The sequence below is a fragment of the Morone saxatilis genome, unplaced genomic scaffold, assembly GCF_004916995.1.
Source record: "Morone saxatilis isolate NCDOM2014 unplaced genomic scaffold, NCSU_SB_2.0 Contig15, whole genome shotgun sequence".
NCBI lineage: Eukaryota > Metazoa > Chordata > Actinopteri > Moronidae > Morone > Morone saxatilis.
The window spans coordinates 25,090,648-25,104,827 of record NW_023339707.1 but is presented as its reverse complement, the minus strand read 5'-3'; the positions used below and the strand labels follow the sequence as shown (position 1 = coordinate 25,104,827).

General features: G+C 46.6%; 1 protein-coding gene across 2 annotated transcripts in view; it reads right to left on the bottom strand.

Annotated features, from left to right (window-relative positions):
* Nucleotides 1-14,180, bottom strand: part of nckap5l (NCK-associated protein 5-like) — a gene marked incomplete in the record, with an annotated part of 35,069 nt that overhangs the window by 1,146 nt on the left and 19,743 nt on the right. For both annotated transcript variants that reach the window (XM_035656271.1, XM_035656272.1), the window contains 10 exon segments: nt 214-365; nt 929-1,207; nt 1,455-1,527; nt 1,763-1,892; nt 2,814-5,689; nt 5,960-6,052; nt 7,402-7,521; nt 7,620-7,658; nt 7,759-7,827; nt 8,041-8,181. In XM_035656271.1, coding sequence (XP_035512164.1) covers nt 214-365; nt 929-1,207; nt 1,455-1,527; nt 1,763-1,892; nt 2,814-5,689; nt 5,960-6,052; nt 7,402-7,521; nt 7,620-7,658; nt 7,759-7,827; nt 8,041-8,181 — 3,972 coding nt within the window.

Below are 14,180 nucleotides of genomic sequence, written 5' to 3'. Positions count from 1 at the left end.
AAACATACTTTTATAGAACATAAAGCCTATCAATCATTGTACATAATTACTAGTAATTTACTGGCTGTAATTTAATTAATTCATAATAATAAACATAATGTATCTGCCCTGATAATTATCAGACATCCCTAATGAACATTAGTGTAACTGTATAACTGTTCCTCCTGTGTGTCTCTGTATTGTTGTGTGTTGGGATTTGACTGCCATCCCTACCCCTCTGAACGGTGATCCGAAGGGCACCGGCTCCTCCTCTTCCTCCTCCACTGCCAGGTAAACCTCCGCAGGTCCTGCCGGAGTCTTCAGGTTGGGGAAGGTCCAAGTCTTCGAGCGAGGGGAAAACATGTTCGCCCCGTGAGCCTCTTTGTCTGCAGATGGATTAAAGACACGTTTTCATTTCTCTTCCCCTTATTGTTATTTACTGAACAGAATCTTCATCAGCAGGAGTTTGTGGAGGGTTAAACTTTTCTAGTTCCTTAAACTTTGGTTCATTATAAAATCACTGGCAAGAGAGAGAGCAGCGAGGGTCGAGAGGGCTCCAAAAGGAATGAAGAGAAGGTCCGACGTCAGCGAGAACAAAGCAGTGGATCAAATAAATACAACTTTACTTTCTGATTGGGCCACCTTCACCTTCCTCCAGTACTTAAACTTAAGCTCCGCTAATGAGGCAATAAACACAGTGAATTTCCTTCATAATAAAAATACCTGGCTATTTTATTATTTAAAAGCTTTTATTATGAAGTAGCACAGTCAGTTTTCCTCCGCAGTGACTTAACGCGACTCCAATACAGCGGAAAGCGAACATGAAACTGTAAAATAAAAATCTGAACGTACAAACAGGAAAAAATCTAAACTTTAAACCACAGAGATTCAGTCAAAAGCTCCAACGCAGCATGGTTTCACTCGTGTGAGTGAGGCGGCCTGTTGTCACCTTCGCGGATGACGGCGGCGGAGCTCCTCCCCTCCAGCATGGAGCCGTACTGAATGGTGGGGATCAGCTGTTTGTGAGGGACGTAGCACTCCTCCTGGGACGTCAGCTCTCTCTCCAGGGTGCGTGCCCGTCGCCCGGCCCTCCCCGGGGAGCCGGAGGAGTGGTGCTCGGCTCCGGCCCTCGTCTTGGACAGGCTGCGTCCCGCTGCGCCGCTGCTGCAGTCAGGCAGGGGGAACGTACCGATGCCGCTGTCCAGGGTGTACGTGGACGCACCAGAACCTGCAGAGGAAGGAGGGAAGAGGGATTCAGTGAGGGACTGATGTGGAAATAAATGTTTAAACAGACAACTCTAAGTCATGTTGCTTTATCTGAGTAATTTCCTTACTTCTCGCTCTCTCTGTGAAATTCTTTATACATTCATTCATCTATTTCCAGACTAGTTCCACATAAGTCTGGTTTGATCTCCCACATAGTCGGGAGACTTAAAAAGATGTGTGAGACTTCTCTCCCGGCAGACTCGTCTTACCTGCGAAGTGCTGAGAGTGAACCGAATCTGCGAGGTTTTCATCTGACGTGATCTTGCCGAGTCTGTCTGATACCTGCATGAAAAGAACAACAGAGCGGCAGACGGAGGAGTGAACGTTAGACTCAGCTCTTCACATCGGTATGAAGGAAACTAACAAATTAGAAGCCGAGTTTGGGTTGAAAGTCGGTGCGATGTAGAACAAAATCTACTGAGACCTGAGAGCATTAAATGAAAGTGAGTCGTGTTTTTTCTCGCCGTCAGTTTGCTTTAGCGCCATTGTAAATGTAGAAATAGTGTCAGTAACCAACCTTCTCCATATCGTCGCGGCTGCTGGTGTGACTGATGAGGTCGCTCTGCTGACTGAACACCGGTTTGGACGACTTGCAGTCGAACGAGAGCCGACGCTGGGGCACGCTGATCACGTCCTTCCCGTCCACTCTACATTTATCAAACAGACGTCAGAAATAAAGTTAGTGTCCTTTAAAATGATAGTTCACTGTGGGAAACACACTTGATGGACATTGTATGTGCGATAAATCAGGGTTTCCACTTTCAAGGACTTTTCCAGGACATTTTCCAGGAGTTTTAAGACAGGACTTGTTCACAATGGTGGTCTGTCTTTATGAGACACTCACCACAGCTGATTTTTCCACTGCGGCCTCAGCGCAGCGTAAATAACTCTTTAAATCAAGTAGAATTTATTTTGTTTTACAGAAAACTTCCTCTTCCAACCCATTATTATAACCAATTATTAAAAGAAGAGGTAGTACAACGTACAATTAACAATCAGCAACCACAACCACAAATGTAAGTCTGATCATTAATAACAGGATGGAAGCGTGTAGACGTGCCAGAGGCCAGAAGTTCACCTAGAATCACTACAGGCTAGCTGTTCCTCCCTGTTTACAGTCATTATGCTATGCTAAGCTAACAGTCTTCTTGCTGTAGCTTCATAGCAACCACCTTGGCTACTGGAATATTAACATGTTGTTAAATACAATGTTAAATAGATGACTTTTGTTTGTGTTGTAAGGAGTGCTGATTACTTTTATTACTGCACATTTTATTGATCTGTTTTAGAGTCACAGCTAATGAGAGAGTTATTAATTCTTCATTCATCCTTTGCTTCATTAAATGTTCGAAAACAGTGAAAAAGGTCATGTCTTGTTCTCCAGTGCAAAACCAGAAGATATTAAGTTTAAAATCATAGAAAACAAAAAAAAACGGACAAATTTGGACACTTCTGCTTTTAAAGTGACTTAAACAATCACATGAAAGTGAAATAAGCCTTTTCCCCAAAGTGTCAAACTATTCCTTTAAAGCTGCGAGCCGTTATTACTACCACCCTTACAGTCTCACCTGTTCAGCAGCTGCTGCATGAAGTTGTCCGAGCGAGCTCCTCTGTACATGACAGCCAGCTGTCCCTGAGCTTGGTCCATCACCACCTCACAGGAGTGACCCCTGCCCGACCTCTCCACGTACGCCCGCTCCTCCTCCAGGGCCCTCCTCAGCCCCTCCGCCTTCTCCATCAGAGTCGAGATGTTCAGACCTTCCACTCCTTCTTTACACCTGGTGGCCATTTTCACAGAGTCCCTGCCCACCGAGGGGATGTTTATCTTCCACTCCTTCTTCTCGTCTTTTGCTTTGGTCGCGTCGGCCTTGCGGCTCAGCGCGGGCAGTTTGCTCTTCTTCAGGCCGAACCAGCTCGCGATGCCGTTGGAGGCTTTCTGCTTCACCTCGCTGCTCTGCCCTCCTCTGTCCTGCTCCTGCAGCTTCAGCATGTTCTCCTCGATGCCCTTCATCACCTTCTGCTCGATGGCGGATTGCGGGCTGGGGACCGGCTGCAGCGGCTTCTCCCCCTCAGACATGGGAGGTCTCGGGGGAGGAGGCGGCAGGCTGTCTCCATACATCGGATTCTTCTTCCCTTTCCCGCTGATCTTGGTCCTCTCCTCTGATTTGGACGAGTAACGCGGGGCCTCGGCGGGCTTCCCCCCTCTGTGCACGGACGGACCCTGGCAGGGTTTGGACGGCGACTTTGGGGGGATTTTGTTGGGGCTGTTGCTACTGTGAGGACCGACACCTGGTTTAAGGTTGTAGGACAGATTCAGGGAGCCAGGACACTTGATGTTGTTGCGTAGTACCTGCGGAGCATCTGCGTTGGGGGACGGCAGACCTATTTTGCTCTTGGAGCCTTCAGTCTTGGTCACACACAGTTCTTGTTTGACCACCGCTGGAACCGGCGGCTGAGATTTTACTGCCTGTTCGTACGCATGCGACGCCCCCGGGTACTTCAAACCACCACCACCTTTTACTTTACCATCCAAAGAGTCTGTGTATTTTGAATGTCTCTGCTCCTCCTTATGGAGCTCCACGGGCCTCTCCGCTGTCTTACTCCTTTCTTCCCCGTAGGTGCCCTCATTGACCGCGTCCACCGGCCGGAGACCGACTTGTAAATCCTCAGAGCTCCTCAGCTTGCCCAGCGCAGCCAGCCTGTCTTTGAAAGCGTGGTGACTGGAATCGGCCGGGGGTCTCACCACCCCGGCCGCAGGCCTCTTGGGGATGGAAGAGGAGTCGCTCCTCCTAACGGGAGGAGGAGGCGGCAGCGGCTGGGCAGCCCCTGAGCTCTGCACAGTGATCTCCCTTACATCGGCCTCCTGTTTCTCTCTGGGTTGGGAGTAGTTAACTCTGCCCTGAGCCTTGCTGAGGGCAGAGTTGGGCAGGCTGTGATGGTTAACCCACACTGGGCTGTCTGAATCCTCTTCATCGTCTGATGTGGACTCCGACGTGGACGAAGACGACTGCTTTCGCTGAGGAGGGGGGTTGAGGACACTTTCTGGTAGCGATTTAACGAGCTTCCTTTCACCACCGTTGGCCTTTGTTTGGGATGGAAGTGTGGTTCTTTTCTCGAGGCCCTGGGTTGGCTCCTCCTCTCTAGAGCTTGTGGACATATTACAGACGTTTTCATAATGAGGGACCCTCTGAGATACTTTCGGCGAGGAGGAGGGAGCGCCAACCTTGGAGCCAGCGCTGGCTTTAGGTGCAGAGAGGCTGCTGTAGCTTATTTCCTTAGAGGGCGGGGAGCAGACGTCTTCAGGCTGCGGAGGGGAGGTTGGGGCCGAGTGTGTGGCGGGGTACGACTCGGACCTGGAGGGCGGCGGCGGGGGCTGCCGGCACCTCTCTGTGGTGGTGGCTCTGCGTGTGGGAACAGGCGAGTGGTACACCTCGTAGTTGTTTGTGCGACAGGGGATCCTGGAGCTGCGGGTGAGCTGGGGGCTCAGACGGACAGCGGCGGTTGAAGCCTGAGACTTCTCGCCTATCTTCAGGAACTTGAGCAGTTTGGACGGGGAGTTGATGGCGGCGGCTTTGACGTCGCTGAGGCAGGAGGGGCTGGGGCTGACGGAGGCTCCGGCTCTCACAGAGGAAGCCTCCTGATCTGTGCTGTCTTTCTCGGGGACGGCTGAGGGGTCATTCGACATGGCGTTGATGGAGGCTAAGCCGTTGTGAACGCCATCGCTTGTCTCTATGTCACAGTGGGAGATCTGTGCGCTGTCCTTCACAGAACTGAACCCAGTGAGCTCTTCAGGGGCAGCAGCGTTAAGACTCTCAGAGATATCCTGCTCTTGCTCCCCTCCCATCACCTCCAGGCTCTGCTCTGTGGTTTCTGTGATTGAGGAGTGGGCGGTGGCGCCTGCTGGTTGCTGGTGGGCTTCATTCTTGGTGCATTGTTTAGACGGGGAAACAGACTCCACCGTTCTGCTCTTACTGTGACATTCGCTTATAGCAGCTGCAGGAACTACATGGCTCTGGGTGGCGGAGTTGGCTTTTAAAGGACTACAGACGTGGTTGCATGGCTTCGGAGGACTGTCTGGGCTCCTCTTGCAGTGTAAACAGCAGGTGTTCCCAGCCTCACACTTCACCGCCCCGTCGCCGTTGACATGCTGGTGTGTGTCAGCGTCAGAGCAGGAGCAGTGGCAGTGTGTGTGGTGGGTTTTGCACTGTAGCGGGAGGGGGTCCGCAGTGGCGAGGACAGCCTCTGTGGACATGAGCACCTGGCTGTAGTCGCAGAAAGACAAGCTCGTGGTGGACGGGTGGAACTTCAGAGGGTCCGTCTCCTCCATCTTGCGGAGGACCTCCAGGATGTGTGCTTTCTTCTTGAAGAAGGGAGACAGGGCCTCCATGGAGGCGGCAGGGCCACGAGGGCCCGGGGAGGCATGTTGTGTGCGGTAGCCATTTCCCTTTGGGAAGAAAGAGATCTCTATCAGCATACAATTCACTGAGAGCCAAACAATTCAGCTCCTACGGACCTTTAGAGCGTGTGCGTACAGGAAATGAGTGCAGTGTAGATTAGCTGCAGAGGTCTTTTTAAAGCACAATAGTGTAAAACAGAACAAATGTCAGAACATGTCACACACAGGTGGGGACTGATTCAGAGGCTATGACATAACCCCGCTGTTTCACTCTTAATGTTTGGTAAAGCTTTGCTGCGTGGGCTTTGTAATAATCACCTTGGCTTGTGCTTCAGTCTGTGCCGGCTCCACCTGTTTGGCAGAGTCATTGTGCAGCTGTGCATTGTAGTCTGGGAGTGGTCCTGCCTGGACCTGTAACAGAAGATTCATGAGGCAATTATGATGACACTGTATACACTACAGGCTATTGTATACACAGACAACTAGGAGCTACATTGTCCCGGCATCTGTTGGAACAATATAGAGCAGAAGTGAAAAGACTGAGATCCATTACTGGCTTGCCAGCGTTTGAAAGAATGAGGGAAGAAATGAGCAGCTCCATCTGGGCTTGAGAATCAGAGCTGTGTACTTGTAGCTGTGACTGTACTTGAGTACATTTTTGAAATGCTTTATTTGAGTATTTCCATTTAATGCTTATTTATGCTTCTACTCCACAGCAAATATTGTATATTTTTCTGTATTTCTGTTTTATTAGATAGTGATAGCTGGAGGGAGAGAGAGGCAGGGCAGAGAGGGAGGGGATGACATGCAGAAAAGGCCCCGGGTTGGAATCAAACCAAGGACTCACAGTCAAAATCTACCAGGCGTGGCTAAGGCTGTGTATCAGCAACAATAAGACAATACGGGATACGGGATACAGGAGTTACAGTTCAATATGTCGCAATACTGTCAGCAAGGCGATATGATTTAATTTAGGATAATTTTAAGAAAGCTTACTGTTCATTGTTCAACCAGAGCGATGGGATCTGCATTTGTATTTATTACAGTCCCTCTAACGGCTCCTTCAGCTCCAGCTGACGCTGACATTTATCAGACTCCATGCAGCTCCCTGTGGAGCCACAAACTTTTTCACATATGCAGTAACACTCACCAACTACTGTAAACTTTGATGTGTAACATCAGAGGATTTTGCCTTTCAGTAACCGTTCTCTAGAGCTCCCCCCTCCCCCGAGACACCTTCGAGGGCTTTTTTTTTTTCCTGTTTGCATTCGCAAAGCCACTAGGAACGATAAGCCGGCTGGCGGTTCTCGTACAGCAACATCACTTCTACACAACATCTATGACAACAATACAACAAGGTGGAGGGCGCCGTGGTCGGAGCTGCGTGTTGGTTGTTGTGTCGTGGGGTTATGAAAGGGCAAACTGAAGGGGAGCTAAAAATGAGGGAAACCCCTGCGACAACTGGCAGTACTTCATATTATCGAGGCTGAGAGAAGAACACTAACTTTAACGTTATCTTATTATAGTTTTATGGCGGGAAAACAAAATATTTTCAGAGGAAAAACAGCAAACAGTCCAAAGTAAAAAAACACTGTAAACTTGAGCGTTTTCATTCCTAGTTCCTGCAGTGTGGACACAAAAATAAGTCCTCCAACTGTTCTTAGAGCTATGAAAAACTTCCTCTGTCTGTTGCAGGAAGTGGAGGAAGGTGAGAATGTATGAAACGCATTCATGGATCGCTGCAGAGGAAGTCGGTTTACCTGGTAGTGAGCAGTGGGGTGGTTGGGCAGTTTCTGCTGAAAGAGCTCACAAAGCGCTCTGTTCTGTCTCTCCAGGTCAAACACCAACATCTTCAGCTTGATGCACTCCTCTCTCAGATCCTGTTCAAACACACACACAGAGTAAGATAACTGACTTCAGTTTGTGACGCTACAGTTTAAAATCCACACACAGATGCAGAAATGGGGCATTGTGTTACCTTCTGATTTAGCAGAGCTTGGACTACGTGGTTGGCCACCTAATAAACACAAGAAAACATTATATTTGTATTATATATTTCACATATTTTCCTCCTGGAATAACGTATCCGAGCAGAATATTCTGCATCATGAACTCACCTCATCCAAGCATCTCTCATAAGCTTCTCTCTGACTCTCATTTGCCAACATCAGAGCAGAGTTTTCAGCCTGTGAGGAAAAGGTAAATAACAATAAAACACATTGCAGGCAATAGTTATTTAGTTTATATATAAAAATATAGCTGCATTGGTCTAACAACAAACAAATAAAATCAGCTAGTAAAAAAGCTTCCTCTGTGGATAACTGGGCTCCCAGTATAAACCTCCTGCACCATGAACACTGAGGGAAGTGGCATACAGTGAGTTTTCTTTGTTTTCTCACCTCCAGCTCTCTCAGTCGGTCCACGAGCTCGCTGCTGTTGTCCTCCAGGTAAGACTCCACGTCTCCCTCCTCGCCCTCCTCGTCCGAACCGAAGTCCTCGTCACACATTCTCTGTTCTGTCTCATCAGACATTGTTCTCATCTGAAACACAGGAGGCGACACCGCAGCCGTCAGACTCTCTGAATAAAGCACATTAATGAACGCCAGTCGCTCTGGAAGGTAACCGCACATTACTGACATTAAGTCCCAGCGTGTAGGATTTAGGCTTCTACCTCGTCTTCCCAGCGTGAAGGAGAAACTAACTGCGACACACAACCTTACTATTTGATGTCAAAATGGCTGCTGTGAAAAAGGTCTTCATGGCACAAAGACCCATCGAAGCAGCGACCTCGTGTTTGGAACAAAGTGATGGACTAGTTTCAGTAATGTGAAGGGTTGAAACAAAGATATCGATCCTTCTTTTTAGTGTTTCAGGAGTCATTCAAGAAAAGTTTTATCTTATAAACTTAAAGAACCAGAGTTTAGGATTTAGAGGTATTAAGCAGTGAAGTTAGGGTTCAACAACTGTAACTACAGTGGCTGTGAAACTGGTGAAAAACACTAAAAAGGCCCTATTTGGAGCTAGTTTGGTTTGTCCCTTCTGGGCTACTGTTGAAACATGGTGGATATAAAACAACTCATTCTAAGGTAACAAACGCACAATGATTCATGTTTTCAGGTGATTATACACAAATAAAAACATACCTATGATTATCATATCACATTTCTGCCAATAGATCCTCCTCAATGTTTCACACTGGACCTTTAAATTAGTTTTCTAATTATGGCCCAACAACCTCCAGCAAACACAACAAACACATAGAGGGGCCTTTATGTAGCCTGAGAGGTGAAGCCCAGGGCAAAATGAGCCCACTAAGCACTCTCTGCTGCCTGTGAAGCTCATTGCTTTGAGCACACAGTAACAACAACTTAATGAAATCAGAGCTTCTCTCATCTCAGTGTTAGTCTGGTGAACAGTAAGAGGACGATGTTCAGAGGAAACTGGAAAAGTTGGGGGATGTGAGGATATATTCCTCACATCCACCGCTGGGAAATGTTAAAATAGCTGATTGAGGGATTCTTGTGCCAAGAACAATGTCACAAATTGTTTAAATGCTGAAGGTTAAAAGGTCCAGTGTGTAGGACTAACTGAACACTGCTCGCGTCTGTATTTGACCCTGGGAATCGAAACAGGCGGTGAAGTGTGGAGGAGAAACTACGGTGGCATAAAATGCAAAAGGCCCTATTTAGTGTTTGGTTTGTCCGTTATGGGCTACTGTAGATAAAAATGTCTCGTTCTAACGTAACAAAAACATAATGATTCTTACATTCAGGTGATTATACACTAATGAAAACATACCTATGAATATTATATTCTTTTTCTGACACTAGATTCTCCTCAATGTTTCACACTGGACCTTTAAGTTCTCAGAGCACAAGGTGGCATCTTTAAATGTCCAACAAACAGTCCAAAGAACCCTAAAGATCTTTCATTCACAATGATATAAAACAGAGAAAAAGCAGCAACTGTTTGGCGTATTTGCATCACTTCTGTGGATTAATCCTTTCAGGTCCAGCTGACTGTATTTGATTTGTCCCGCTGCAGTAAACCCCACCCGTCTGCCTCTCCAAGCAAACCAAAACAAACACCGGGGATGCCAGTTAACTGAGGTCTGCTTCTCATCAGACACTGACGTTAACATTGTTACACTCTGTTTATACTCTGTTTATCTGACGGCCACAACATTTCGTTTCAGCACCACTTCAGCACAAACACGCACGGTCCACATCTACAGAGACCATGCCGCGGAGCTCGCTGTTGACTCCACGTCACGGCACCTACAGCACTCTATATTGGGGATTACTGAGCAAACACATTAATCCATCCATCCCGCATTGTTTCAGATACACGACCTGCATAGAACGATAAGCCCTTTGTGTCCGTACTGCTCCGCTTTAAGGTCTGCAGCTCCACCGGATCCACAGATCAAACAGCAGCACCACGCTGAGCACACAGGCTGCCCGAGTCTGCGAGCACGCCACGCCGCAGGACATATGGCCGGGTACCAGTCTAGTAGGCATGACTCCAGGTGTGCGTGTGCCGCTTGTTTAGAGCGCCGAAGGGCCTCGAGGGGGTGGGGGGAGTAGGTGTGTCGACGTGGACCAAGATCCAACTGTCACATCTTAAGGAGTCATTAGAGGGGATGAGACGAGCCTGATTCTGTGGCTGGAGGCCAATCAGAAACTGGCACAGTTTACAGCTTTCCTGACTTGGACAGATGACACACAAACAAACCACAGTGCGTGTGTAAATGCATTCAAAAACATTCAAATATCCAGAGGGCGGCGGGTGCAACTTCAATTCTAATATGTTTTAGCACTTGAAAATGCTTTTTACAGACGTTTCCTATTGATATCCTGTATTTTTTATTGACATTAAATCCCACAAAAAGACCAAAACTAGGAATGAATCGATCCTCCTAACAAGTATTATCTAAAGCCTCATGGATCTTCTTCCTCAGTGTCTTAGAGCTCCGCTGAGAATGAACCTAAAGTTGTGCCTTAAAAAAACAAAACAATGAGCTGAAACAGGCTAAAAAAAAGCTCAGTAGAGCCGAAGGGAACCACAAAGTCAGGTGATAATTCCCTGTGGGTTCACCACCACAAGTGACCACCGTCATGTGACCCATCCTTTGTATATAAATATAGATTATAGCAGCTTTAAGGATGTGCGTCTTCAGCAGGAATGAATGACCTCGGGGCAGAAAGCCAAGCATTTAGAAACAAACACATTGTTGGTTTTGGTCTTTTTTATGGGATTTATCAACAATAACAGAAATGCAGCCTTATCCTTTCAGGGAGCTTTAACTGGTTATGAAACAGCCTCAATGTAATACTGATGTCTCTATTTGACCTACATAAAAGGAACAAGCCCACCAGAGAGAGGCTTGACCTTTCCTATATAGTTATTCCTAATGCCGGCCGCCGCGCCGGATTCCCCTCGAAATCAAGACCAAAGATGTGGTGGAAGCACTACCACCACATGTTGTGCCCTTGGTTTTTCAAACCTTCTCTGGTTCCAGCTTCTCAAAAACTGAATATATTTGGGCTGCAGATTTAGATTTTTACCTTTGATAAAGGTGAAATGTGAGCGTTATAATGAAGTACTGCAGAGCTGCAGAGGTTCCCTGGCCTACAAATCTTGTTCTCACCTATAAATCGATTAATTGAGAAAATAATCAACATTTTAATCGATAATGAAATTAATCATTACAGTCAGAAAATGCATCTCATTGGCTTTCTTACAGGTTATCGTATTAGCACTAGACTCAAAGAAACACTACGCACACAAACACCGAGTGTAATACTCGATACTGGGAACTGTCCAATAGCTAACAGTTTCATCAGAAATCGGCAGAGAGGTGCCGGGCCTTGTGTAACCGGAGCTGTTTGCAAAGCGCTTACAGGAAGATTATCGAACATCGCTGCCTGTGTGATTGTGAACGCTGACTGACAAACCTGAGCAGCCCCATCCACAGTGTAGGGAGCTTATTGAGCTGTGATTGACTGCACACAGCCAGATCTCCACGTATAATGGAGGGCTGATCAATGCAGCTCCATCTAAGAACGGAAGCAGATATTAGCCATCCGTTTGACCTTGGATACAGGAACGAACAGGGGTTATAAATACCAGCTTTTCTCTTCACTAATGCACCTTAAAGCTCCGGGCAGCGGAGCAGAGAAACACACATCTGTGTGTGTGTGTGTGTGTGTGTCTGTGTGTGTTTGCATTCACATGGAAATTACAGCGTGGACCGAAAGACAACAAAAGTGAGGCTAAATATAACATGAAAATGTGGTTCTGCAACCGCCGCTGTGGTTTGCTTTCATGTGCAGAGCGAACGTCACGAGCCTTCGCTGAAAATGCCACCAGAAAGAAGCCTCTCGTAAAACAAGCCAAGCTCGTTTTACCCAGAATCCAACAGGCCTCCACGTCTAAAACAACCGCTGCATCCGAGTCCTGCTGCAGCCGATCAAAGAGCACGAAAGGGGTTCAGTCATTATTAATCACACATCACTGCAGTTCTCACATCTTTGCACCGGCTTCCTGTCTGTCAAAGAACTGATCTTTAAACACAACCGGTGGTTCATAAAACACAGAAACATTTATGGCTGACAGGCCGACATCTTCTGATGTCTGTTTTCTGTCCGACAGCAGAAAGACCTCACATTCAATCACATCACTGGATTCATTTTTTTGTAATCATGCACGTCACCAAGTCACAGAAGCTAGTTTGGAAGATGTTGGAAGAACACAAACATTCAATAGCTGGAAGTAATCCCATTACTTTGTTTCTTGTAGACTGCAGTCCACGATTAAAATCTAGTTTTGTTTGTTAAGATCACAGAACTAATGAAGCTGGACGTGTAGTGGATGAAATGTTTGAGTTAGGTCACTTCCAAAAGACTGTACTTGATTTATTATTCTATTTCATTAATTACTAAACACTGCATCTAAAACAACATGTTACTGGCTAATATAACCGTGTATATTAGTTTCTAACGTGCATAATGAATAATGGAATTAAACATTACTTTCCTTTCTTTTGATATCAGCGTTATATATCAGCCAATGAAAACCCATCGGTCGCCCACTACTCTGTGTCCTTCAGACAGATGTTTGGCAAACTACCAACCACACGCAACAGAAGAAACTCGGGTAAAAAAATGTTTTCAAGATAAAACTGTTTCTGAACTGCTGCTATAAAGCGTTCGGACCTCTCAGATCGCCGCCGCAGTCAGAGTCAAAACGTGTTTTGCACCACAAACTCCCAGAAGCGTTCAGGTCTGCCGTGTTTAAGTTAATCTGCTTCATCAGGACTGTGAGATCGATCAACAGCTGCAACTAACTGTTATTGTCAATTCATCTGCTGATTATTTCCTCGAATCTATGAATCATCTCGTCTATAAAATGTCAACGACGACTTCTTTAAATGATTTGATTATCCCAGTTTAAAGTCATATAGTACAAAGAAACCAGACACTGTTTGTGACATGAACAAAACATTACATCTCTAATTTATGAGTCTTTACATATTGTGTTTTGTTTGTTTTATATCTCATCTTATCGCTGACATACAGCGTGCAGCACTTTAAACGGTTGTTGAAAGGTTAGGGGAGGGTCAGGGTGAGCTGAAAGGTGCTACACAAATAAACTCACTTTGCCTTAATGTAATGAATTATTACTGAAAAGACAGAGAGGGGAGCAAAGAGACAGAGAGAGAGAGAAGAGTGAATTTTTTGCGAAAAGTGTGAAGCCCTATCAGAGTAGTGTTTTTGTTCTGGCTACTGGTAAAACCCGGCGTCAACATGGTGTACTCACCACTCACCCACAATATCTCATTCTAAGGTAAAGAAAGCACAACAATGTTTCAGTATAACACAAATAAAACATACTATGAATTATATCCAATAGTTGTCAATTTACACACAGACCTTGGGCACAGCTTGATCTAAAGTTAAATGCTCTAACAATCCTACAGCTGTCCTTAGCAGGTAAATATTTACTTTTCACCACTTCTTTAGTATGATCAACATGCCAACATCTGCTAATAACGTTAAACACGTACAAGCTAAGGCCTACTGAAACATTCTCCAGATGTACTTGAGTACCCAATACTGCAACACAATTGACCTCTGCACTCCATGGGAAGTCGCCCCTCACCCAATCATCAGGACACTTGTGTCGATGAATCTGCACCAGAAGGGGGCGGGAGAGGTGCGGCCGAGGCGGAGGGAGCGAAGAGATGATCGACCCACCAAATGACAGAACCCAAACAGCTGGCGACCCAAACTTAATGCCTAAAAAGAGACGTACGAGAGCAGCTTCTAATGTACAACATCGACATCAATCCGTAATTCCTTCGTCATAGAAGAATGGGGTGTCTCGGAGCTGGAGATTGAGCACACAGAGGCTCATTGACAGGGCAGAGGAGAGGGTCAATGTGTCCCCAGTGGGGCTGCAGTGCCAGGGAGCTCCTTCCACAGAGCTCGGCTGGCAGACGTACAGCCGCTGTCAGAGCGAGGGAGGGAGGGAGGGA